The 27,939-nt window shown below is 38.8% G+C and overlaps 1 protein-coding gene across 2 annotated transcripts in view; it reads left to right on the top strand.

The window, feature by feature from the left end:
* Positions 1 to 960: 960 nt before the first annotated feature.
* Positions 961 to 27,939, top strand: part of zeb1b (zinc finger E-box binding homeobox 1b) — a 64,061-nt gene continuing 37,082 nt past the window's right edge. Inside the window, exon 1 of one of the 2 annotated variants that reach the window (XM_042735565.1) lies at positions 961 to 1,325. In XM_042735565.1, coding sequence (XP_042591499.1) covers positions 1,268 to 1,325 — 58 coding nt within the window. In that variant the 5' untranslated portion in view covers positions 961 to 1,267. Of the gene's footprint in view, positions 1,326 to 1,346; positions 3,144 to 27,939 lie in introns of those variants that run through there. The other variant, XM_042735566.1, reaches the window with a different exon arrangement.

The following is a 27,939-nucleotide window of genomic DNA, read 5'->3' as shown; positions in this document are numbered from 1 at the left end:
CAGCCTTTTTTGAAATTCTATCTGAAGTTAGCTATAAGTAACGCCTATAACAAATAAGAGATTGGGGAACAGGAAAATAGTCACAAGGACTGTAAATCAGTACTGAAATTCTGAATCAAAAGTTGAGTTGCAAAACCAGTTCAATATCAACTTAAATAATATTTAATTTTATCTCCTGAAATTATTTTCCACTATCAACATATTTTTGGCAATAGCTCTTTGTAAAAATGACACAGAAGTCACAAAATGGGAAAACAATGGTAATGTTAAACACTTTTATGATTAAAACACCCTATTTTTATTTATTTATTTATTATTAAGTAATTAAATAAGATTCTCTCTTTCCTATGTTAGGGGTCAAATAATTAAATAATATTAAATAGGGTTACACTTTATTTTAAGGTGTCCTTGTTACAGTGTAATTATACATTTAAGTACTGAATATTTTTAAATAACTATATACTGTAGGGTTAAGGTTACTTGCATTTAATTATGCATAATTTAGTGTTATTATAATACCAAGTACATGTAACTTGTGTAACAAGGACACCTTAAAATAAAGTGTTACCTTAAATAGTATTTATTTATTTGATTCTTTTAGATGAGAGTAGCCTACCTTAAGTTATGATTTAAGATATATTTATTGATTTTAATAAAACTACCCCTTATAACTGTTCATTAGAGTAAAAAGTGACAACTAGCCAGTGCCCCCTCTATAAAAAGTTACTGTCAACTTCTTGCTGCGACTAGTTTTATGACAAGCACTTTTCTGCCTCGTCATGAATTAAAAAAAAGTTGCAGCAAAGATTGCGTGACTGTGTATGCGTGCGCCATAAACAGGTGCACGCGTCAAACTTTCCCCGCCCCCGTCCTAACTGTACAAAAAACACATCACGCTCGATTCAGGTTAAATGTTTACCGTCGCGCTTTTCTCTGTGATGCGCTTGGAAATGTTTGTTTTGTCCAGACACTCGTGTTTCTTTTGAACTGTCAATCAAAATAGCTTTTCCTCTCCCTGTACACGCACAGGTTGGTCAGCGAGCGTTTCGGAGCGCCGCAGGGAGCGCGTGGTGCGAGGGGCGGGAGTTGGCCAGAGACGGGGGTCTGAGCGCCAGAGAGAGAGGTATAGGAGCCAGAAGGTAATGTCGTAAAGCCGAGTGTCGTAAACCAGGTGCAGGGAGGGGAGGTGGAGTAGAAGGGAGGGAGGGGAGGTGTGGGGGCGAGAGGAGGTGACTCTCCAGCAGCATTTAGACACAGCGAAAGGATCATGGCGGATGGCCCCAGGTGTAAGCGCAGAAAGCAGGCGAACCCGAGGAGGACAAACGGTGAGTAAAAACCCTTCGCTTTGCTTGGCGACGGCTGTTTCCATTCAACTCTGGACTCCGGGCCGCTGGCAGAACTTCTCGAGCCCCACAAAGTGCTGGAAAGTAGCGCCGTGTTATAGCCCCTATCTAGTGTACCGTTATACCTGCCGCGCTCGCGACTCTCTCACCGCCTAGCGGTGCACAGCGCGAGCGCGGACCGTTATACGCAGCCAGTCCCATACAAGTGACTCTCGCTTTTGTTTCCCCTTTTACTCCCCTTCGCCCTGAGTTCACTTTATAAAGCTTTTGGGTTTGAAAAAAACAATTCTATTCGAATCTGTTACCCGCCATCGTTAGATTTTGCTCTTTAGAGTTGAAACTTATTTTCTTGCTCTAAATGTACCTGTTTGGTCCGATGCGGGTGATCTGGTTTCGCATGAATCAGTTTGAGCGATTGAAGTGGTGGAAATGCTTTCATACATACGCGTTTGGGAATAGAGCGGTGGCTTGAGAGGATTTTGTTTTATTTTCGTTGACAACAAACTTTGATATATCTGCAGTGGGCTGTTCCGCTGTCTGCGTGGTAGCAGGTAGCTAGCGAGCTAGCAGAATCCTAAAAATAACCTCTAATATTAGTATGTATGTAAACGTTTAAGAGTAATATTTAGGAATGCGTGGCTTTAAATCGCCGATGTGACAGTTTGGCTTGTTTCACTATCTACAAGTCGCACTTTTGTCTTATAGCTCACAAGAAACTGCCTGATAACAGCAGCATGCTGCTCTCTCTGTGTTGCTGCTGCATTAGAAAACAGGGGCATGTATGCAGTTCGCGGTGATGTTTGACAGGAAAGTTTCTTCTTGAACTCTGATTTAAGTTTACAAAGCAAAAAATAAGGGTGTGTTTATGTAACAGTCCTGCCAGTCCAGGCGTCCCTGCGGGATCGGGGCTCTGAGAGCTCTGGAGCACGATGCCAGTTAAAGCAACCTGTTTGTGCAGCCAGCCTGCCACATTTCTAGTTGGGTGGTAACGCTGAAGAGAAAAGGAAAGGAATCTGAAGGGCTGTCTGCTGCTAGAACAACTGCTGCAGCCTATATAAGGAATGCGTATACATCCCGAGCAGCGCAGAGACTCCTGATAAATCGCGCTGCTGCAGCTGGACTTACTGCACTGACAGTTTATTTGTTTCGGGGACTTTATGCATCCGCTTTATGTAATGCACGTCCGCAACTGTAGGTTTCGGGTTTGTGTGTGGTAAATCCTACTTGCGATTTGTTTCTTTGAATTATAACGATTTAGCAGGCAAGCCGTGTCCAGAGGTATAGATGTGAGCCTGAGTAATTTTACGAAGGAAATCGATCGATAGCGAGAAATGTGAGGCGTGCTTTACTTCTCGCTTGCGCGCGTGAGATAGGGAATAGAAACTTGAAAATACTTTTAAATAATTTTATTCGTCCAAACTCTCTCCTTTTAGATTAAAAGTCCGCCGTTTTTCATTTCGTCGGCTCATCTGTTGTATTAAGTGTCTTTTTTGTGAAGAGCTGAGTGAAGAAATACACTTTTCCTAAGGCTGACGCCATGCGCGCGCCGTGTAGCGGATCTCTCAGCGCGCGCGTGTGTGAGCGACCTGTAATATGTGCTTACCTGATCGGAGGGGAGGATAAAAATGTCACTTAGGTTTTTCGTAATGGCCATTTGACCATCTCGCTATTGTTTTTTGCTACCCGAACTTGCTGACAAGGAAGGAGTCTTTCTTTCTCTCTCTCTGAGATACATTGTCTCATTTTGAAAGCAGACGGGAGGTGTTTGTCGTGCGTTGCAGCAAATGTCAACTTGTGCAGGTATTAAAAAAAAGATGTATGTGTAGTGTTCGCATGCCTTTTCACTCTCAGCTGCTGTTGTCGTTTGTTTTTAACTGCAGAATGGATGGGTGCCTGTTATCATTCGGTTTTCTATAGCGCTTACTCTTAAAAGCATCGCGACAGTGCAAAGAGCATCCTCAATACTTATAGGTGCTAGAGCATCGCTCATGATCTTTTTTTCATGCGGTAAAAGCATAGGCGTGTTCTGAAATTGTTTCGAAACCTACAATGATTTTACACCGTGAGGTTTGAGGGTCATTTTGCAGCGCTTTTCTGCGGTGTTGGGTTGATATAAGTGCTTTGTCATAGGGCGTTTGGCACTGCTCACCGCACTGCAGGTATCTGAACGCGGAGACGCACCTGAGCCGTGCAACAGCACCTGCTTGTACTTATTTTATCATATTAACACCTCCTCAGATATAACTTTTGATGACGTTACGTCACTTAATTTTAAACTTAGTCCTTCCGTGTTAAATAAAGCTTGTTTTATCATTTTAATCATCATATAAACCCACATTAATTTAAGTTCATTCTATGAACGCTCGCAGGAGCTCTGCGTCCTGACCGTTCATTATTTGAAGTCACGGACTGACCTCGGAGCTCTCCCGGTGCGTGATGAACGCTCCCTGCGTCATTAACATACGCCCCTCCCCCTCCGCGCCGCCGTGAGGAGTGTTGATCAGACCGTGTATAATTGGAATGTGGCCGCTTGAGTGCTTCACCGTTTGGTGTAAAGGCCAACAGTAAATGTTCACTGGAGGCAAACTGTCTTCTAGATGGATTCACCTTGTGTTTACCAGACGTACCTTCACTTTAATGACCATAATCATGATGAATGGAACGTTTTTCATTTCAACTCACTTACTTTAGAACTATTCTGAATCAGCCACAGAAGGCTTAAACACTGTAAAGTATCTTGTAAAGTTATGTGACATGAACAGTATACCTAAACTGTTTGTTCATAACATCTTCAGCTCTAATTATAATTCACACAACCTTCACCGACTTAACAATCACACATAATTAAAATCTCCCCCTTAGGTCTTCTATGATTGTGGCTCTTAATAGAAGGCCTAATTGTTGGCAACATTGCTGTCCTGATAAAACACACATGGAGACAGTTTGCAGCAATAAGACTGTTACACGTAAATATATACTTTAAAATGCAAAAGCAAGTTTAGAAACATTAATAATTACCGAAAACTTTTATTTTTCTCGGTCATCTTGGAAGGTCATCCCAACATGGTAACTTGTGTGTCAAAAATTCAAAAAGTTCCCAGTTAGCATTCATGTGAAAATTTCAAGTTGACAATTTGTGTTTAGAAAGATTATAATAGCTTATTAAGGCAACATTATTTGCTTGAGAACTGTATTTGTATTTTTTATGATGCTCTTAATTGGTCACATGACTTGCATTTACAGATTAGTGTGAGCCGAAGCAGTAAATATGGAAATACCTATACCATTCTACTAATCTTTCTTTTTTTGGCTATCAATAAAGTATTTGTAAAGGTTACAGTGGGTTCTACACAGGGGCTGAGGGGGAAGGTAAAGTTTTTTTTCTTTTACCTGGTGCTGAAGCTTTTACCAGACACTTTGAGCATGTGACAGCAGCACTTCACCATCAGGTGAAAAATATGTGACTTGCCTGTTGCTTTGACTAAAGGCTGGGTGTTAACCCCGAGATGAGCTGTTGGGCAGGTGAAGAATGTTTTACAAGCTAGAGAATTCATTAGTTCTCTCTGACTTTTAACCCTGTATAGACCTGACTGAATGACCTACCCTGAAAACAAAATATGCTAAATTCTATAGAGATACAGAAAAATATAATTTTTTTCATCATTTGGTAAGTCTGTATTTAGTTAAACTGAGTAAACTTGAGGCCCAGGGAACGACCCATAGATTCTGACTCTCCGTCTTGGATTGGAATGCTAAATAGTCAACAGTTTTTCCGAGTATTTAAAGCCGTCTCAGGTGAAGTTATCTGCAGAATGCGAGGAAGGTTAACTGTGTCTAAACAACTTGAAAACTGTGTTGCTGTGCAGTAAAGCCTTAATCAATCTAATTTAAAAACACACCTTGCTCATATTATCAACAGCTCCAAAGGCCGACAGAGTACATTTCGAGTATGCCACTTCTGAACTTCTGAACATACGTATTCCCAAAACACTTCTATTGATAGAGCTAAGAAGATGCTTTAACCGTGTGCCAATGTGTCTTTTTTCACCTTTTCGCATGGGACTGGTTCTAGCGACGTTCCCAGCCACTTGGGGTTCTCGTGGCACGTAACATGAAGGCGATCAGGGGCTTGAGCTGTAAACGTGAAGGTGCTAATAGTCCGCAAGATGACAGGTGTTGTTCACAGGGCAGCTCTCCTTCTGTCCCTTCCTCCTTTGGCTCTTTCCGAGAGTACTGAAGGGCAATTTGAAACCTCCCAGTTTGGGAATAGAGGAATGTGGCTGACCGGTATTAGCATGGCTAAGAAAATAAACATGGCAGCGGCTGTTGGGCGTGCTGTGCTTTGTAGTGGCTTTCTAAAATGGAGGTTACGTTTCAAAAGAACCTTAGCAAGACTGTATTTTTATTCCGAGACGTTTTAGGGGAAGGATTTACACCTCTGAAATGAGCAGAACCCACAAAGTTTTACCCAGCGGCATTTATACAAATACACCCAATGAATGATGAGAAATATGTAGCTTGTTTACTGTCATTACCTTTGGAGAGCTATGGCCAACTCCAGGCTACTGCCAGCTCTGTGATAAAAAGGGGTTAGCGGAATTTATTTGACTGATAAAACTTTAATTACTGTGCTGGGCTAGTTCCACACCCCGTACCAGACTTTCTAGGGGTTTAAAGCAATAAACACACATGCTTGTTTTTTCTCTTACTCATGCACATTAAGTTGACGCTTTATAGTTAGGAAATAGTGCAGTATTTTTAAAATGTGTTTGTTTTTCTCTAGGTATATTTGAGTTAGGAGGACCGCTTTTCTGTGGGACATGCTGCTAGGGCATTTTAAAAGCCATCTGCTAACATTTAGGGTCTCTCCCTGGTGAACTAGGTTCAGCCGAGGAGGAAATTTTCATTTATCCATCATGCTTTCGTTGACTTCCTCCAAAAGTCCATCTGAAATGCTCTCTCCTCTCTTCTGCGTCCCTCTCATTTCTTGACCCTTTCTGTAAGACACAGTAGCAGGGTGATGTTTAGTGATCTCTGCCATGGGCGCCCATGCAATGCCTCAAATATGACTTCACACCCCCCCCAAACCCCCCGGCCATTGTGAGGCGTCCAGCGTAACAAATTGGCTGTGTGTTAAAGCCCCCAACACACACACACAAATACACATGCTGTGAATAGATCTCTAGGTAACAAAGCTCAGAAGCAGCCCTTGTTTTTTCGTCTTACCCCCATTCCCTTTCAGTTTGCCCCCCGTGTGGAGGTCACGTGGGGGAGGGATTTGTTGAAGATGGGGGTCAGTGTTTTGGAGGCCTGCCGAGGTGACAGTGAAGGACTGTTGTAAACTGGCAAGATAGCTGCTCTTCTCTCCCTTCCTGTGCTTTGCATAACAAACATGGCCTCCTTCTTGTCAAGGGCCGGTGTGTGAATGTGTTTATAGCATGTGGAAAACACTGTATGTGACTGAGAACTTGTAGACAGAGCGTGGTGGTGTATTTCTATTTGATTATTTGATAGGTCCAGTTTGTGTTTTCTCTTTCATTGAACACATTTGTCCGCTTCTCTTTAGAAGGGTCAGAGAAGGAAATTGGTCCTTTTGTTTTGTTGATTAGGTGAATGAAAAGGAAAGAAAGGGAAATGGGACTCAATTATAGGCAATAGTGATAGCCACTCAGGCCACGCATGACACAACATAAGACAAGCATGCACAACTTCACATGTAATGTGACTTACACTACCCTTCAAAAGTTTGGCGTCGGTGAGATTTTTAGAAATGCCCTCCTTACTAGTTTCGTGAAGTATGCTCTTACTACTTTTTAATTTTAAACTTTAAATTTATAAATCAAGATTTGGTTAGACTGCATGGTTAATTGGATTGACATTGTTGAATAATATTTTTTTCCTTGCCAATACAGCCTTAGCAACGCAAGCAAAAATTTTGCTTCAGAGGTTGAGAAGGTTTTTGAAAAATAACCAAAATGTTTTTTCTTTATAATACTATTATTTATAGTAAATACTGTCAATTTTAGTTTCATTTTATCTTTAAGAAGTATTCTTGATGGAATCATCCTCCATCCTGTACAGGACTGAAATCCGCACACGGTTCATTTCAGGTGCTGCTTAATTCCTGCGGCCCTGTCCAAATTTGGCTCTCAGCAAACAGCCCTCCAAACATCTCTGTGCTTTTACAAATGGGGATTAATGATCAGGCCGGTCACTGGTCCCACGGAAGGAGAGGAAGCATTACTCCTAAAGAAAAACCTTCTCTTTATTTCTGTCTCCTTCATCTCTCCCTCATTTTCATTCTCCTCAGAAGAGCCCAGGTTTCATGAACCCGCTTTATAGCCGTGCACGGTTGTACTTTATTGGTTGGTTTGTGTGTGTATTTGTGTGTGTGTGCTTAAGTGAGCTATTGTGTTTTAAAGCTTCAGTGAGGGGGAGAAAAGGGGTTTTGCTACCTATGCAGCAGGCCACTATCGGGCATAGAGGGGCTTAGCGGCAGAAGAAAAGGACTATTGAAAGAGTGCAGAGAGGGAGGGAACACTCTTTCTCCCGCGCTGCCTGTGGGAAAAAACTACTGCCCATGCGGAGACACTCATTTGCATATGACCCATTCTCCTCCGAGAGGAAGATGAGATGTGGAGGAATCCTTGTCTCTCTGCATGTCAGTGTGTAGGTGGAGCGTTTGTCACTTGTGATGGAGAGGTGTGATAGAGGAACAAGTGTTAGAGCGAATGGGTGTCAACAGCGCTGGTCCATGGACTAAAATATCCTAAAGGTGTCTGAGTGGTGAGAAAAGACACGTACACTCTAGTGGTCAAAAACACATCTCAGTAACACTTAAAGCCTGAGTTCCGCTTTGATACCCAAATAACATATGATTAAGTTCATATCATATACCACTTTATATATGCCCCTCCCTCACCCTTCACCGAAAAGGAAGCTTTTTGTAGAATATAAAAAACTGAGGAATACACAATATGCTCTATGTCGTTTTTATTTAAATATCGTATGACATAGGATATTTAATTGTGAATGCTCATTTACTGTATATAAAAAAAAAAAAAAATTAATTTAACATGAGCTTAAAGTTAGTCTTTAAATACACTAATAATTTAATAACACTGTTAAATGATGCTGTTGTTCATGTGTAGCATATAAAATGACTGATTTCAGTTTTTAGCGTTCAGTTTTTATTTTCAATTTAATTTGAAATAAATAAATGTTTAATTTTTTATAAAATATTTTTACATTTAATGAATATAATTGTTTTTATTTTAATTTAATTGATTTAATTGAATGACATATTTAGACCATTTGTACTTTATATTTTTCATATATTAATTTTAATTTAATAAAAATGTAATTTGCTTTTAATTTGTAATTTATCTGCTGTAACATGAATGTAATGTTAGTATCAGACATAATTTTAATATCTGTGCATTCTTGAAACAAGCCACATATTTATTTACATTATCAAACAGGATTTTCTCAAAGGGGAAATTTTGTTCATCAGACCATTCTGCAGATAATTTTGTCTTCACAGTATAGTAAACCCACACACTAGCACACTTACAGCTCAGCCCTGGAATAGCAACAGCCAGTTAGGATCATTCACAAGTATTGTGCTGTCTGGACACAGCAGCACACATTCCACAATGAGTGTGTGTGTGTGTGTGTGTGTGTGTGTGTGTGTGTGTGTGTGTGTGTGTGTGTGTGTGAATGTTTCCTATCAGTCTTATTTTTCTGCTGTATGTCACTGTGTTGTGTTGATCTCATCTAATAGAGTGTGTATGAAATAGATTCTCTGGAGATAAACACTTCTCCGCAGATCTCTTGTCAGCGTGAGTCATATGAACAGGTGTGTGAGGTGTATGACCTCATCTAATACAATCATCTATCCCAACTTGTGTGTGTGTGCAGGCATGGTGGGAAGGTCGCTGCCACATCACACAGGAAATTAAGACTTCACCCCCTCCTTCTCCACTCCTTTACTCTTTGGGGATATTATGTTTGTGTGTACACCTGTCCAAAAGACTCCGATCGGAGCCTGACAACTTAAGTGGCTTGCTCTTTAGGGATAAGTCTACGAGTTTGTGTCTATGAGTGTGTGCACCTGTTAGGGTTTCTTCAGTGCACCTGAGAATATGAGTGCTCGTAATTGGCTTGTGTGGGGGCTAATTTTGTGTGTCTGTTGTGCTGATACGTTTATTGTTTTTAATAATATGACTTGGACATCTCTTAAGGGCTAGGATAATCATTGGCATTTCTCTCCGTCTCTCCCTCTCTCTCTCTTTCATGCTTCTCCTGGCCTTAATCCTAAAGTTTGTGTTTAACTGTTTACACAATATAGGCCTGCTGGACTCTTCCTGGACTCTGTTTTCAGTAGATTGTGGTGTAATCTAGTAGTTAAAGATCTTGGCTGGTAACCAAAAGGTTGCAAGCTCAAATCCCTGAGGAACGATCCATGAACGAACACCATTGTGCTCTGGAGCGAGCCACTTAACCTTAGGTTTCTCCAGGAGGATTGTTTCTGTAACTGAACATGCAATTACAGCGGTTTTCAAAGTTTCTGATGCCAAGGAGGAGCCCTAAATATGATGATCCCCTTGTGAGGGATCACCTCACTAAAACATAAATGCAGCTATATATTTTCATGAATGGGCTCTTTTAAAATTTCCGAGGTTCTAAGAAGCAGAAGTTGTCTTACTTGAGAAAACATTTACAGCAAATATAATTTTTGCTTTCCCACTTGCCCCAACTAACTGTGGAAACACATCATAGTCTATGATTTTTTTATCAAACAAAATGGGTAACACTTTATTTTAAGGTGTTCTGTTACATGCGTTACATCATGTTCTTACTATAGTCATAGCAATAAATTATGCATAATTACACGCAACTAACCCTGAAGCAAATCCTCATCCTAACCCTAACCATAGTAAGTACATGTAGTTAATTAATATTACTCAGCACTTAAATGTATAATTACACTGTAACAAGGACACCATAAAATGAAGTGTTATATGTTAGACATGTGACAACAAAATTAAATAGATGTTTCCAAAATGAAGTTGGCAATTTCACTGTACTAAAGCAAATTGTTAAAATTTTACCTGGAAAATATTTAAGTTGTTTTTTCACTTTTTAGTTTCAGATTGTAACTGAGATGAACTGTTTTAGGGGGGAAAATAGTTTAAAGAATTTAGACTTTCACAGCGACAGGTATGATATCTGTCAAGTTATAGGAATAAAAAAACAAAACAAAAAGCTGAAACTTTAACATGGTGTAATTCTATGTTGTTCTGTTCGGTGTGTAATATGGAAACAGCAAAGGATGAGCAATGAAAGTCTTATCACCGCTTAGAGTGTTTTTCTTATCTTCACCCCCTGTGTATAAAGAACCTCTGCTAAAAATGAAAAGCTGTATTTTTCATTTTTTTAATCTTACCAGCTTCACGCTCATATCCAATCCCATCATCCCCATATTGCATCCATAATAGGCAACAACCTGCAATATCTCCTGATTGATCCACGAGGCACGGCAGTCTCTTCGGCACAGAAACAGCTCCTAAAGAGCATCAACACACCTTCAACCGTCACTGTTCCTTTTTCAACATTTGCAGCCCTGTTGCATCAGAAAGCGAAATTATAGCTAGAAGTAATGCATCCTCATTTAATGCTTTCAGCCCTTATCGCATCAAAACAATGCTAAGAAGATAATGATGAATATGCCGTATACTTTTATCAGCTCGTAGGCTTGCACGGCCTTATGAATACAGTTCTTATGCCGGCGAGTGGCTGCACTGATAAGGTGATCTATCAAAGTGATGTATGAAATGTCAGGGATGCTGGGAGGCTGTGTGAGATCTCTGTTCTCTGAGGTTCTGAGGAGCTCTGCAAGGGTTTGATGCGCTATGATTTGAGGGGGTACTCATCGTAATGCGTCTCTATCCATGGCCCCCTGGAGATGTGTGTGTGTGTGTGTGTGTGTGTCCTTGTCCATCTGAACTCCCTAGAGAAGTGATTGTATAAGTAGGATGTTAGGTCATACTATGAGTGTGTGTATTAGTCACGTTGTGAAATGCTTTCCGCCAGAGTGACTGTCAAGACTGCTAAACATCTAGAAAGATGCGATGGGGAAAAAGTGTAGCCTTTGCAAAAAATAGCTAAAAAATGCTAAATTGGCCATATATGGACCATTCTTGGTGCAAATTGCTGTCCCACAACCAAAAAACACATTTAAAAAGCATTTAAGTATTTAAATCTTAGATATTTATTACTATCCTTTTATTATTTATTGAAACCCACAATAATATTTCAAATATTAGTAAGCTTAATATATATAATCATCATTTTTGGGTACTTCCAATTGGGAGGTGGCTGTCCCAAATCCTAACCCCTAAATTTCAACTTATGAAAATTATATGGAAATATTTTTTTTCCATTGTTGTTTTTGAAAGTATCTTTCTGGTTCCCTTAAAACGTGATGTTCAAAAAATATTCAGGCTTTTTGCCTTTTACAAGAAAAATTGGATTCAAAATACAACAAATCTCATAAATTACTTAAAATATTGTTATAAATGTAATTGTTATGGATTTACCTCCTTTAAATTTTTTAGTAAAATAGCAAAAAATATATTTACAATCTAGATGTAAGCAAAATCTTAATTGGTCAATATAGCCCTTCTAAATAAATTATTATCACTGTGTTTCAGGTAGAGGACAAATATTCCAAAACCTTCTGAAAATACAATATATGAGAATTAACTGCACAATTACTATGTGTACCTTGGATATTATACAATTTGCATACATACAAATGTTTTGGAAAAAGACATTTTTTTCAAGGTGTTTACAACTCTGACTTTGGACCAATTCTGTAGAATGGCCCATATATATACACACAGAAAGTATATAAGTGTTCTGTATTTTATTAATGTGATGTTATTACAGCCTCTCGTATTTGAGATGCTGTCACCCCAATTAAAATGTTTCTCAGGGGTCTATCCGATCTGTTAGCAAGCGTTAAACATGCCTATGTGTGTGTTGCCAGAAAGGCTTGTCATGTGATGATAAATATGTTTAAGCGGTGTTTAGTAAACTGTTTGTTTCTGCTCTCCAGCTCCATATGTTTGCCTCAGGTCCCCACTGGTTTCCTCTGATGTCATCTGTCCATGTGCTAAATGGCATCCCGGGAATTTCTCGCCTCCACTATAATAATAATTATCCTGGGGTCCCGTGTGAGGGGATGTCATTGCAACATTTCCTTTTAAAACCAGCCTAATGTGAACCAGATTTGGCTCCACGCTCTCTCTGTATGTGATCCGGACATCTTTAAAGCGGTGATCGTTCACCTCTGCTGGTGCTGTCAGACTCCCCCACCCCTCCTCTGTCTGTCTGCACCTGGCACCTGATGGTATCAGAGCCTCCCACTACATGTTACAGCCAATCACAGCGCAAGTAGTGGTATCCCTCCTGTATTTGCAGTACACAGTATTTGGCCTTGCCAAGTTTACCTGATAGTTACCTGATACTGAACTTGGGTTAGACATCAAGAGCAAATAAATGACTTGTGTAATAATCTTGCTTCATGCCTTGATCTTATTGGTGGTTCATTTCTTGGCTTTCTGCAAAGTTAAACCGAAATGATGTTTGCAATCTATTTTACATTTATAATATGATGTATTTCTTATCCATTAGGAATTGATTAGATTGAGGCAGAGCAGTTTATTGCATTCTGATAGAAGAATACAAGCATTTTGTATTTGGAATAACTTAAGAATCGTGTGTAGTAAGACCGAAAGTGTGCATTCAGACAGTAAATAAGGTCAATTTGGATTTCGTGTTGATTTAAAGGATGTGTTTTTGGTCTGTTTTAGTGGAACTGAATGTATCCAGCAGATGCTACTGCATTCAGGTGCTAATGTGTTGTTGTTTTTTTCAGTGTGTATGATGCTCTTTATCAAAACTGGCAGATTAAAGTCCACCTGTCCTGATTCAGGTGTTTGCAGTCAAAACAAACACTGACCTTGCCTTGTTCACCTGTGCGCTGTGTTTACCTGGTTACAACACTGACAAAAAGTGATGACTGAACTTGGGTCTAGATATCGGCAACAAATAGGAAAGTTACTCATCAGTTTATTTTTTCTATATTTGAACTTCACTGGAAGCGCATGTTTATCTGTGTTTTCATTTTAGCATTAATTTAAATTTATTTATTTGTAGTAGTTTCAGTAACACTTGACAATATGTGACCCTGGACCACAAAACCTGTCATAAGTAGCACAGGTATATTTGTAGCAATAGCCAACAATACATTGTATGGGTCAAAATTATCATTTATCATATTCCAAAAATCATTAGGATATTAAATAAAGATCATGTTCTATAAAGATATTTTGTAAATGTCCTACTGTAAATATATCAGAACTTAATTTTTGATTAGTAATATGCATTGCTAAGAACTTAATTTGGACAACTTTAAAGGTGATTTTCTCAGATTCCAGATTTTCAAATATCTAGACCAAATATTGTCCTATTTTAACAAATCATACATCAATGACTGCATGGTTTTGTGGTGTAGGTCACATATGGTTCAATTCGATAATCCATTAGGTATCGTGAACTAATGAATAGAATCTTTACAGCATTTATTTATTTGGTTAACTTCTAGTTATATTAATTAACATCACTGATTGATTTATGAATTAATAATCAACAATTAATTAAAAAAAATATGAATAAATGTAACAAACAATGTTAGTTCATGATATTTGTTGCATTAATTAATTGTAATAAATTTAACCTTATTGTAAAATGTTTCTTAGTTTCATTGTTTTCCAGTATTCTTGAGCTCAGCTACATGTTTTATACTGAAAAACTCCCTGGGTCCACTTAACATTTTCAGCACACTTTCATAATGTGTTTGAAAACGTTGTTAGACCTTTTTGTTCTCACAATGCTTTCACAGTTCTTCTGCAAGTCCCAGCTTCCCTGAACAAATCCACTACACTTTTTCAATGTCCTTTAATGTTCCCGGCCTCCCTTAACACTTAAATAACATAATCACAGTGCTTTCACAACATTTTCCTTGCTCTTACAGAGTACGGCAGCTGCCGCTCGACTCCCCGTCCAACTACAGCAGGTGCTGCAGGCTCACAGGAATTCCGCTACACGTCTCATAAATAACACCTGACAAAAGAGAGAGAGAGGAGACATGGTACCTTTGATGATTTGGAGTGAAAGACTTCAGCAGACATGGATTCTGAATTACTTTGCTTTAAAATACAGGGAAAAGAAACAGTGAGGCAGAGGAAAGGAACGAGACTCTTAATATTGCGCAAATGGAATGATGCATGAGGGTGTGTCTGCATAGAGAGAGAAAAAAAGATGCATGACATTGGCTGTGGCCAAAACCGTAGGCAGCTGTCCTGCTGTCCAGTTAGCCAATGACTACACAGCAGTGTTTTCGTATGAATGCAACTCCTAAGGAAACTGCTTTCAAAAAAGCTTCCAAGTCATAGTGTCTATGTTTAATCATTAATGATTAAAATGTGTATTTCTCAGAAGAAATTAAATCAAAAGTTGACAAAAAAAAAGATATTTATGAATTATATTGCATCTTTTAAGATGGACAAACCACTCGCATATGATTGTGGAATATCATAGGCAGGCATATATAGAGGTTTCGAGACTGAGAAAGGTAAAAAGAAAGCTGAGATTGAAGATTTCCTGTGGATCACGTGGTCTAGTATAGTTTCAGGGGAAGTCTGGTGTTAAGTCATATGCAGAAACTTCAAAACTCACCTATATGTGGAAGAAATATCTTAGTTTCAATTTATCAGTTGCCTTTATGTGTCTTTATGAGCTCACCAGCTCAGTGAGAAACAGAAAGACAGTATGGGGTCACCTTCAGACTGCATACAACCACCAAAAAAAAAACAGTTGTTTTCATAATCTGCCAATTTTTTATTTTATCATGTGTCCATTTTTCTCTCTCCCTTAAATTAAGCTTTTAAGCTTGGTATTAACTGAAAGCATGGAGATCACAAAAAAGATTTTTTATTTTTTTTAAATAAAAGTCAAATGGATGTGTTTGGTTAATGGATGCAGATGAGAACATGAAAGAGTGCTTGTGAATTCAAATCAAATAGCGGGGAGGGCATTGTTCTCTTCTCTAGGAGTTTATAATTCCATAAAAGAAAACCAGGCGACTGTGTTAATTGCGCTGTTAAAAGCTGCTAACGTCGTCAGGAATGACATTGAATGAGTGTCTCAAAAAGTGGCGGCATAATAATTAAGAAGTGCACATTAATCAGGTTAGATTGGGCATGAATAGACATGTGTAAAGTGATTAATTGAATCATTACTGTGGTCCTCTACCCCTGTTTTGCTTTTCTCAGAGGTTATTTACAAAAGGCTGAAGTTACTGATGCTTGGACGTGGCATATTTTTAGCTAAATGAATCATTTTATCAAGCTGTCTGTAAACTCATCCTTCGCTGATGGTACCAGCTGGAATCGTATTCTGATGGGAATCTTAATTTTAGTTTAAACATAAAAGCTAGTGATAGTGATTGTATTTCTCATAGAAATTAGGAATCTGCCATGCATGTCGATGCATATTTTGTGAAATGTTATTACAATTAAAATAAGTTTTCTATTTATAGATTTTAAAATATAATTTATTCTTCTGAGGGCAAAGCTGAATTTTCAGCAGCCATTACTCCAATCACGTGATCCTTCAGAAATCATTCTAATATGCGGATTTAGTGTTCAAGAGGGTGAATAGAACAAAAGAACAGCATTTATTTGAAGTAGAGATCTTTTTTTCACAATACAAAAGTCTTTGCTGATATTTTTGATGATTTTATTTATTTTATAAACGATTAGAAGATATAATTCCACATGATACCTGTTTGGACCTTTCTGAGTGATGATGCAAACAAATCATCAAACTGATTCAGAATCACTCAACTCAACTCTTTTTGGCATTTTAATAAGATTTAAATTAGGGACACTATTAAAATAGCCTTGTTTCAGCACTCTCAAGTTCAAAGGTGATTGACTTAATTTATATATACTGTAAATATATGTTGTATTGTCCAGCCCCAGGACCCAAACATACCCTAGGTGACAAGTCTTTTCCTACTTTGAGTGACCCCCATCCAGGCCAATGCCAACAAAACCAGGAAGAGGCAAAGACAGATTACTTACCCAGGATGTACAGCCCCAATGCCCCCTCACAACAAAACAAAGTAACAAAAAAAAGCAACAACAACACAAAACAAACAAGGAAATGCATGTAACTTTAGGATAAGTGTCTGATTGCTGCAGGCGTGAGAGTGGATTTAGACTTTTAACACTGCAGAAGTTTAATTATGATTTCGGTATTAATAGAATCAGACTGTCTCTCTCACAAACATAGTGTTGAAACGCTCCCGTCACACACTGGATCTCTGTTTCATCCAATTCCTCTCACTAATACCAAAGTCTTGCAACACTGCTTTTGAGGCAACACTGTGTGCATGCCAACGAGCCTCTGTCTCCTTTTGTGCTGTTTTCACTGACTGGCCTTATTCACGCGCTGGGATAAATAAGCCTCATTCATGACCGCTGAAAGCCTGAGTCTGCCCTCGCTGGCACAGACGGCCCCTCTGCATGTTCCTGCCTGGCATCCGCTCACCAAAGTGGGCACTGCCAGCCCAGCTCACTGTCCCGCCGTCCTGATTGTGCTAAGACAATCAGTAAATGAGAAATCAAGCTTTGGTAAGACTTAAAGGGATAATTCACCCAAAAATGAAAATTCTGACATTAATTACTCACCCTCATGTTCCAAACCTGTAAGACCTTCATTCATTTACTCTCTTTGCACATAAGAAGTATTCTCATAGCTTCATAAAATTAAGGTTGAACCATTAATGTCACATGGACTGTTTTAACAATGTCCTTACTACCTTTCTGGGCCTTGAAAGTTTTAGTTGCATTGCTGTCTATGCAGGGTCAGAAAGCTTTCGGATTTCATCAAAAATCTCAATTTGTGTTTCGAAGATGAGGGTGAGTAATTAATGACAGAATTTTCATTTTTTTAAGTTTTTTTTTTTTTAAGATTTTAGAGTTTTTGAAGAATTTTACAACTGTTTTGTTTATATAATTAAAGTAAATAGGGCCCAAAACAACAATGTATTGGACAAAAAAAAAATCTAAATATATTCTTTTACATTCTACATAAGAAAGAATTTCAGGTTTGGAACAACACTATGGATGAGGAAATTATGACACGATTGTTATTACTGTGAACTATCCTTTTAAGAATCACTTTCTACACTCTCATTGGTACTTTCTGCATTGCATCACTGTGTATTTGCATAAAGTTGAGTTCTGCTCAACTTTTGTTTCATAACTAATATTTGTTTGCTGAATTACTGAAAATAAATGACATCAGCTCTCTTTGTCACTGCAGATTGCAGTTTTGTTGATTTACAAGTCTCTTTTACTGTATATCTTCCATTTGACAAGGAAGTCAGTGTCTTCCAGAGTTTAATGTGTGTTATCTGAAAAGGGGAAGAGAGAACTACTATTAAGCAATGGTTGGACAGGCAGAGGACATTAAGAAAGAGGCCAGAAGAAGAAGAGGAATGAAAGGAAGAGGGCAACAGAAAGGGTGGAGAATGGGAATGCACTCATGAGATAAGCGTGTGAGACTCACATGGTTGGCCTGTGTGTGTGTGTGTGTGTGTGTGTGTGTGTGTGTGTGTGTGTGTGTGTGTGTGTGTGTTTGTGTGTGGGTGGATGATTTGGTTTGTGCATGCATTCCTAACCGCCACCTGAATGCTGACCTTACTCTGAACTGGACATGCATCTTTTTTTCTGATCAAAAAACCTTGTTTACCCTGCACACCCAAACCACTAATGCACATTTCTTCATAGGTATTAACATTTCTTCATATTTCTGGCTTAGATGCACTCGGAAAGTGTGATAAGATAAAAAATTTGGCTCTGCTGGGACAGCAGGAACAACAGGAAAAGCGCACGTTTGAGGACAGGCTGGTTTGATACCGGATGCTGAAGAAAATTTACTGTTGTGTCTTTACCTCCACTTGTCATTTTTGTGGCATCATGTCTCCTGAGGATCACATTTGCTGACCTTTTTCCACCCACATTTTTGGTCTTGCCATGACTCTGTTTACCACCAAAGAGCACCTTCAGAAAGCACAACACAAGCTGAAAATTGAACCGCTGACAATTAAGTTTCACCAAGCTAAAAACCTGATATGTCTGGGATAATGAGAGTGATTAGGGATGCCGTTAGCTGAATTGAAATCTCTGAAGAGTGGTAGAGGGGTCTGGGCTTGTGGTAAGCAGCCGAGGCAGACTGTACTTACCCTTTAATTTAGCCTCTGTGCAGCCAATGTGCCCTCAGCCTGAGCTGTCATTTAGAGCTGAGCCTTCTCTCTGTCCTAATCAAATCAAAGCCTAATAAATCTATTAAATCAAGGAGAATCTCTTTAGCCCTACAGATGCTGGGAATGTCTAGACGTTTATAGCCAGTGTGCCATGCTGGACCTTTGGAATTCACAGCCATTCGCTCTCGTCTCCTGCTTGATGTGAGGCGGTATTGGGTTGTTTCGAGAGATGCCATTGGTGGATAATTTAGCTTGAATGCTGATTAACAGTAAAATAGTACATATGATATAATAATTAGGCATTTATTCTACTATATATAAATATAATTACGGTTTTGATTTATTGGTTTATTAATATTTATGATTTATATTTTTATTCATTTAATATTATTTTGCATATATATGCAAGTAGGCAAAGTATTTAAGCATTTTATGTAACCTTTATTATTCATTTAATATTATTTTGCATATATATGCATGTAAGCAGAGTATTTAAGCATTTTATGTAACCTTTGACAATTTTGTTAAAAGGTTGATCTGTCAATTATTGATTTGCTCCTGAGTTAACTAGTGTGTGTGTGTGTGTGTGTGTGTGTGTGTGTGTGTTTTGTGGCCCTCTCTCCACATCTCAGTCATGCACCAGGTTGTCCCATGGAGTCGTGTAGCACTGAAGCATCCCATTTAGAGAGATTAATTTACAACAACACCATGTGTAATGATGATCTTGTGGCCTGGCTGGTTATTAATACGTAAATACGGTGGATTAGTCTGCTCGCAGGCTTGTGCTTGGAGACCAGGATTATGGAAAAGCGCAGGAGTTTTGCTGCATGCCGCTTGCCTCATACACACGCACATGTGGACGCAAATACACAGACCACCTGAAGCACCCAGAGAGAGGATGATTAGTTCATGGTTAATCTTCTCTATTGAGGTTGATCTCTGTATGTCTGACTCCACCCCTCCCCCAATTACACTCAAGTACGGCTCAGCAGATAACGTCCAGGTCAGACGCGCACACCCACAAACACGCTCGCAGGCTAAGCTTTTACATTAAATGCTGCCCACAGGACAGTTTTAGACCCTGCATTACACCTCGACTCACATACACTGAACATTTAAACACCAGATGGATTGAAGGACACTGGAGGGAATCTGCATCTTTTTCCTGCTTTGATAACTGAATGCTTGTTCGAATCAGCCATAGGCTTCCAAACTGGCTTACATCAAAAGCCACGTCTCTCCCGTCACATGGTCTGCACAGGAAACATGATAATAGCTCCAATCATGCTGATTCAATCAGGGCTTCTCCTCGAGCATTCTGGAGCTAAATAGTTCCTTGTTGACTACATACACTCACAACTCTGCAAAAACCACAGCAAACTAGAATCTGAAGCTCTAGGTTAATGTAAAAAGAAACATTAGAGAACAGCAATGGGAGTCAGTGAAACCGCTCTGTATTCTTTTGAAGACAACATGAAATCAATATTTTTTATGTTGTCAATAATGACAGATTGTGCACGATTGATATTGTGAAATATTATTTGCATTTGTAAATAACTTATGTTATTTGAAGTTATTTTTAATGTTATTTTAATCTATTTTAAATGTCATTAATTCCTCTGATGGCAAAGCTGAGTCTTAATTTACTAGAAAACATTCAACATTTTGGGTTTGGCTTTAACTTGTTGGCTGTCTGTTTAAAATATTTGAAGGTAAACTAGAAAAGTTTTATATAATTTATTATAAAATTTATTTTTTGTCTTGATTTTATAGAAAATAATTAAAATGCTGGGTTTGGCTTTAACATTCTTGGCTGTCAGTAAAGATTTAAAATTAAAACTATAAAAAGCTCATATATTTTTCTATATTATTTCAATCCATCTGACCAAATGATCCAGTCAAATCACGATTCATAAAATCCATTCATACCATCTGTACTCCATTATTTCTTGTTGAATATTCTGTTTCACTTAGTAGTAGGGCACATTATGTACATTAAGCGTGCTGCAAATGGCGTTGCTTTTAAAGATATTAAAGTTGGTAGAGTAAGTGATAATGTACAGTTGGTTATTATCACAAAATACCCAACGGTGTAATCAGGACCCCAATGCAAAAGCAGATTCATTAATATGAGCTGAAATGATTTCATTATGTAAAAAGCAAGATCACATAATAGAGACATAAAGCTATAACAGCAATGAAGGAAATCGGTGCTCAGGGACAATACTCAATATTTAGTTTAGTCACCATTATACAAAAACATTTGACTGCAGTTGACCAGTCAGAATCAAGCTGTGTAATAATGAACCAAAATCATTTTATGCGCCTAATTGTCAACTGACGAAGAAGAGAATTTAGTGAATGCTCTTTGTGGATCATATTTCAATCTCTTCTCATGGTAACAGATTCACTGGGGCCTTGTGTAACCTGTGGCCATGACTCTGCTGCTGTGGGTCGGCCGTGCGATTAGTGCAGCTCAATCCATCTACGTTATGGCTGAAATAGCTCCACATAAAGTAGTAAGCACAACCTCCTGACCCAAAAATGAGGGGCTTAAGAGACCAGCTGTGTGTGTGTGTGTGTTCGCCCGGGAGAAAGAGAGCGCATGATTCAAAGGTTAAACCTTTATATATGTGTGTGTGGGAGAGATTTGTAAGAGAGGAGAAGAACAGGTAAAAGTGTAGCGATAAACCCTATTTATAAATCCCTCTTCCTTTAGCGTCTATCTCTCCTAATCTCTCTCTCTCTTGTGTCTTTCCGTTCCCTTCCTTCCTCTCGCTGTGCTTCCTCTCCCTCATTCACCAGGGCGCCTCTGCAAATATGCATTAACTGCATTTGTGTACCTGAGCGGGGTTTTATCACCTTTTTGTCGCCATCTCGGGTTTGTTATCGTGCACGATTAATGAGGTCGTTGTATGAAATAACGCAGACTTACTGCTAACACATTTATCCACCCTATCCCATCATCACAGGGTGTGTCGTCCTGGAAGAGGACACAGGAAACAAGAGCGCAATAGTGCACCAATTAAACAAGCACTCTTCATGCTGTGTGTGTCTGTGTGTGTTTCTACTCAAAATGTACTCATCTCCTCTTTTTTTCATTCACACTCTCACTCGCACTCCCACACACTCAGGGCGGCATCATAGACAATCATCGTGTCTGAGGACATGGCACAGGAAATCAGGGTTGTCTTGGAAACGGGGGCTTATTGATTAAGTGGTCATCATCGCTCGGCACATGCAGCTCAGAGGTGGACAGGGTTGTTCAACTGTCTCTCTTCTTTTGTTCTGTCTTTTGTTCTTCGTCCATGTTTCTTTTCCATTCTTCCTCATCCAGATTCCCACCAGGTGTTTGTCTCTCCCACATGAGTAATTTCGATATTTAATTTTTTTGGCTGTTGCCTTGTTTTTAAGATTGATATTTTTGTGTTGATTTGAGTTGGTGTAGTGCTCATATAGCACCTTTGGATGGGATACTATATATATATATATATATATATATATATATATATATATATATATATGTGTATATATATATATATATATATATATATATATATATATATATATATATATATATATATATGTTCAAGGCCGTAACCATGTCTTGAACATTGGGGGGGACCAACTTATATAACTTTGTGGTTTGTTATTTTGAGTCATTTGGGATGCGGTAACACACAGCCCTCTCTCACAATATATTGCTTTACCGATCTATCACTTTTGCGTCTAGGAAATGTCCACGCAATCGTGCTAAATGTATCAGAAGTTCTGTGCTCTGGCGCAGTTAGCGCTCACACTACATGCATACCGCACCTGAGCCCAACTGAACCGTGCTCTGGCCCACCTCTTCCAACCGACTCAGGGACAGCTAAACGGACCGTGCCTGAGCACGGCACGGAGGGATCACACTAGTAAAACCAACCAGGCTTTGGGGGCGCTCGGCCACGGTTAGGATTGCCTAGTGTTAGTACACCCTAATTCTCCCACATCCCGCACATATGAGTCTCTACCCACCAGCTCCCACACTCACCCATAAAGTGTTGTCCCGCGCCGCACTCTGTTGCATTGGGTCCCGCGGGAGTGCAGGTCTCTACTCGGAAGGTGCCTGTTATACTGTTTTGATCGAGGCTCTGGACTCTAAGCAAAACTTGTTTTTCTATAACAAACTATAAAATATTTTATATAAAAACGTTAATGCCTTGGCAGTGTTAGCAAAGCCCCCCCCCCCAACCCCCTTATTTGATATTTTTCTTTCTTTTTCACTTGTCATGTGCTCATGTTCACTCCCTCTGGTTCTTTCTGCTCTAAAGTTTGACTGTCAGATGTCAGATGTTTTGATCTCTGTCTTGGAGCAGTGAAAAGACTTTAGAATGGATTGGGAATTTACAGTAGGAAATAAGGACAGGACCACTGTCGTTATTGCCATTGGCTGGCAGTGTAATATTTTGAGTTTAGACAGATTAAGTCAGGGTCCACAAGTCCAAGATCCATTTAGATCCTGAAAGAGCTTCTATGGTTTATATGACTCTAGCTTCAGGCCACAGATGTGTGTGTGGCTTAGGTTGTGGCCTACAGACCAGCCAGGCTTAATAAACACATAATGTCTTAATAAAAATCTGAAAATGCAGAAAGGTTTATGTTAAAGTTAGGGGATAAAAAAATATCATTAACTCTGTGTAAAAGAACATACATTTTAAAAGAAATAGAAAAGTTTAAAAGAATAGAAGTCAATGGAAGCTTGTAGTGTGTGTAAGAAATTTAAAGGGATAGTTCACACTATAATCAAAATTATGTCACCTCTTTAGGTGTGTAGCAACCGAGTGGCAACCTCTCTCGTGAAACCAACACAGAAGTGACTAAAACTGCAATTCATCGATTGGCTCCAAAAAAAAAAAAAAAAAAAAGTATTTACAGCCAGGTCAAAAAGTGGTTTTGGTCTATATAGCTAATTTTGCCCTTCGTGACAACTGTGATGGGGTGAATTTTTTCATAACTCATCCGTTTAAATTAAAGTTCTGCATAATTAAGGGCATGGCCATTTGAGTGACACTTGGATTGCCACTGCTGTCAACGCCGTCGAGCTAGGTGGGAGTGGTTTCAGCAACCAGCTCCCGCCTTTTTGCCCATTTTTGATTATCCAGGAGTGAAGCACGGTGATGCTGCCAAGATGGCGACGGCCAGTTCCGCCCACTTTGAGCTTCAAAAACGCTCTTCAGAAATCTATGGGTGACGTGACGGACACTACGTCCATGTTTTTATACAGTCTATGGTAGCAACATCCTTTAAGTCTGAATGTCATGTGCATTTATGTAACCTCACTGAGCATGTGTGTGTTGTAATAGTGCATCATCTGTCTCCTCTTCTGATGTCTCAGAGGACTGAGACACAGTGGAATGTAAACACATGAGCAAAATAAACTGCTATTATCGAAAGTAGCTGGTGTGTTTGTGTGTAAAGAGATGCTGGATGTTGCCAAGTCAGCGATAGTAGAGTTTAATTTTAAATGTATCTAAATGTACCAGCTGGGAGATTGCAAGCTTCATTGTCTGAACTCCCACCATATTTGCATAAAGTTAAACTCTGCTCAACTTTGTTGCATCCTTCCTGCCACTCATGTCACCTCGAACCTCCAACTCTCATTAAAAATGAATGACTTTCAGCTGCACAAGTGTGAACAGCCCTTAAGAGAGTTTGTGTCATGTGGAGGGTAACATATCAACCTTGAATGACTCAATCCTAAATTTCTAAATTATTGCAAAATAATCTGATGGAACCTTTGAAATACTCAAATTAGGTCTAAAGTTTCTTAAAATGCTTAGCTATCAGATTTAATGAGAGCGTGGACCATTTCCAGATTAATCTTTCTTAAATTTAAGCTGCCATTTAGTAATGAAGCGTGAGAATGTTTGGGGAGTGAAAGTGCGCCACTCTTTTGAACAGCTGGGGAACATCACGTCATGGAAAACTCAAAAGAAAAAGCGTATCGGTTCGTCGCGAGTTCACCAGGAAGTTGAGGTTGTTCCTGCCAAGGTCATGACCCAGGAAGTACATTACCTCAGATAAGGGCTGGTGGGAATTCAGCCATTGTGGCAGTGTCACGAGAAGAGAGGATGTGGATAGTATGAACTGTGTGTGTAAGAGGGATGGTGTTAAGGAAAGCTAGGCTTAATAAAGTCAGACATTGGATTCTCTGTTCTCTTATGTCTTGGACTCAGAATAGTGATGTGTGTTCATTGGTTGAAACAACATTTCATGCAAGTTTTCAAACCAAAGAATTTGCCTCAAGTAAACAGATAATGTGATTTTACACATTAAAATAGCACCTTTCTCTCAAAAATGTGAGACACTTAAACTACTGTTAAAAAGTTGGGGGTCGGTAAGAAGTCTCTTATGCTTATCAAGGCTGCATTTATTTTATCATAAATATGATAAAAACATTACTGTTGTGAAACATTACAATAAAAATTATATATAATAAATAAATAATCAATCATGGTTCTTCACAAATTACTCTAATAAAATTATTTAATGTTCAATAAACTTTTATTATAAAGGTTAAAAACAGTTGTGATGCTGAATGTTTTTTTTTTTGTGATTTTTTTTTTCATGGTTCTAGAAAAGGCAGGGTTCAAAAGAAAAGCATTTGCTTAAAAAAAAGGATAACATATTATAAATGTCTTTAACTTTTTTATCATGATACATAGGCCTACTGTGATTTATTCCAAAGTGACTTATATGATGCATTTAAAGTCAAATAATCTAAATAAAGTCTTTTAAAAGACAAGTATTCACTGTGGTTCATGTTTGTGGCATGCGGCAGAAAGATGCTCAAGGAGACTAAAGCAGAGCATTCTGTTGTTCTCTTTATTTTTTTAAAGGCATGACATTTTGTAGTTATTTTGAACGTAACGTTACACAAATAAAATATACATTTTACCATACAACTATAAATGACAGAGTATTAAGTTATTTCCCCTCGATGAGGAAAAAATCCAAGTGAAAAAAATCAATCAGTACTCAATATTAATTTAAACTCTGTATATAAACTGCTTTAAATATGACTGCTGCATATTTCTTGTGCACTTCAATACTGGTCTGCACTTGACTGCAGTCACGTCTGTCTGCTTATTGAGTTTATTTAACCCATCACAATTTATTGGAACTGTGTGAATTAGAGTGACCACTAACCTTAATCTTGTTCTAAAGGCTTATTACTTAATAACACAAAAAATGTCCTGCTCACACTTGCCAATTTAATGGCAGAGAATGGTGACTTTAGGTTTTGTTTATTTTTTTGAAGCGGATGCATATCTGTCGTAAAATAATCCTATGCATTTCGTGGCATATATTCCAAGCATTCTGAAGGTATAATGAGGGTTTGGTGAGAAACAAACCGAAATGGCAAGTTATTATGAAAATCTTGTGTTGCAGTCATTTGTGCCAGTGCGCAGCAGCTCACGCCGCGCACAAGTGCATATCCGTTTGAGATATCAAATATAATCAATTTTAATTTAGTGACGTGACTTACAGCCAAGTATGGTGACCCATACTCAGAATTCGTGCTCTGCATTTAACCCATCCAAAGTGCACACACACAGCAGTGAACACACACAAACACACACCGTGAACACACACCCGGAGCAGTGGGCAGCCATTTATGCTGCGGCGCCCGGGGAGCAGTTGGGGGTTCGGTGCCTTGCTCAAGGGCATCTTAGTCCTGGTATTGCTGGCCCGAGACTCGAAACCACAACCTTAGGGTTAGGAGTCAAACTCTCTAACCATTAGGCCATGACTTCCCTGTCGTGGCCTGGTAATAAAACACAAGACTACATTATAAAACTCTAACAGTAGGCTATTTAATATCTGTTGTTCTCTGGTTGTCAGTCAGAATGACAGTTCTTGCAGGAACATTATACACAAAGGAGAGAAATAAAAAATAGGCTTCAATACACTAATCAAACAAATATTTATTTTGAAATTAATGAATTAATTTATTAATCAAACAAAAGGGTATAATGGGTAAACAATATACTCTATATCATAGCCTGCCATGCCCAGCTGATGCAAAGAATAGAATTTATATCTACACAGAAGAAAGCCCTGTCTAGACTCTGCCCTGGTATGAGTTGTGTCGAGCTATTCATTTGTCTGTTTGTTTGATAAAAAAAAAAAAGAAATGTAGTTGCAATAAATGTATACAACTGCAGCTGCAGAGGACTATTATTCTGCTGCGTAATACTGCGGAAGAACTAATGACAGCATGGTTTGATCTTCGGCTGACCAATCAGCAGGAAGGGCCATTTAATTCCCACCCACTTGTAGAAATCGAATATTCAAGCTGTTTATTAATTTTTGTTGATTTGAATGAACCCCTAAGTTGAATGCACGCTAGTAATAGTGATGCTTAGCAAACACCACTAGTAATCTCACAATGCTAAACGCCTAATCACGCTCAGATATCTTCTTGCAAGAGATGCTCAACCGCTAATATTGTAGCCTGACCTCTTTCTCTCACTCTCTCTCTCACTTTGAAACTGAGACGTTGATGACTTTGGTGTTTTTTTTTCGTTCCTTGTCTCTGTTCTTTTTCTTGCTCCTTTCTTTCTCTCTCTTTCATTTCTCTGTTCCACCCTTTTTTAATTTCTCCTGCTACATCAAAGCTCAGCCTGGTGTGTAGGCGGTTAAATATGGGCCCAATGTCAACAAGCTCTTTACTTTTTTCACTTCTCTTTCTCTTTTTCTTCTTCTTAGACCTGGAGGACATGCCCTTCAGTACAAACACTATGTACTTTTTTTCCCTTAGTGAAACATCCCTTTCAATCTTTTCGTTTAGGAAAAAATGTCACTTTCTTGTCACCATGTCATGGGAAATTATCTCAGAAAGACTAACCGTGTTCATTACCGTTCAGTTACAGTCAAATCAAAGAAACTTCTTATGATGCCACAGAATGTCTCTGAAAACACACTTATGCTGTCCAGACAAAGTCATAATTAGAAGTCTGGGGATTTTACAGTACTGACTCATTATAAATCATCTATTAGCACCAGATATTCCTACAAGCTTAGAGACGTCACAGTTTTTCTTTATCATGGATTCTAGGCTGACTTAATAAAGCTGTCTGGGGATATAAGAGGAGGATGAGACCCAGACGCAGGGAGGATTGAGGAGAGGTCTGGAGCACACCTGGT

The sequence above is a fragment of the Cyprinus carpio genome, chromosome B12 (genome assembly GCF_018340385.1).
Source record: "Cyprinus carpio isolate SPL01 chromosome B12, ASM1834038v1, whole genome shotgun sequence".
Lineage (NCBI taxonomy): Eukaryota > Metazoa > Chordata > Actinopteri > Cypriniformes > Cyprinidae > Cyprinus > Cyprinus carpio.
Note: the sequence above shows the minus strand (reverse complement) of the source record. Positions and strands in the feature narration are given on the sequence as shown.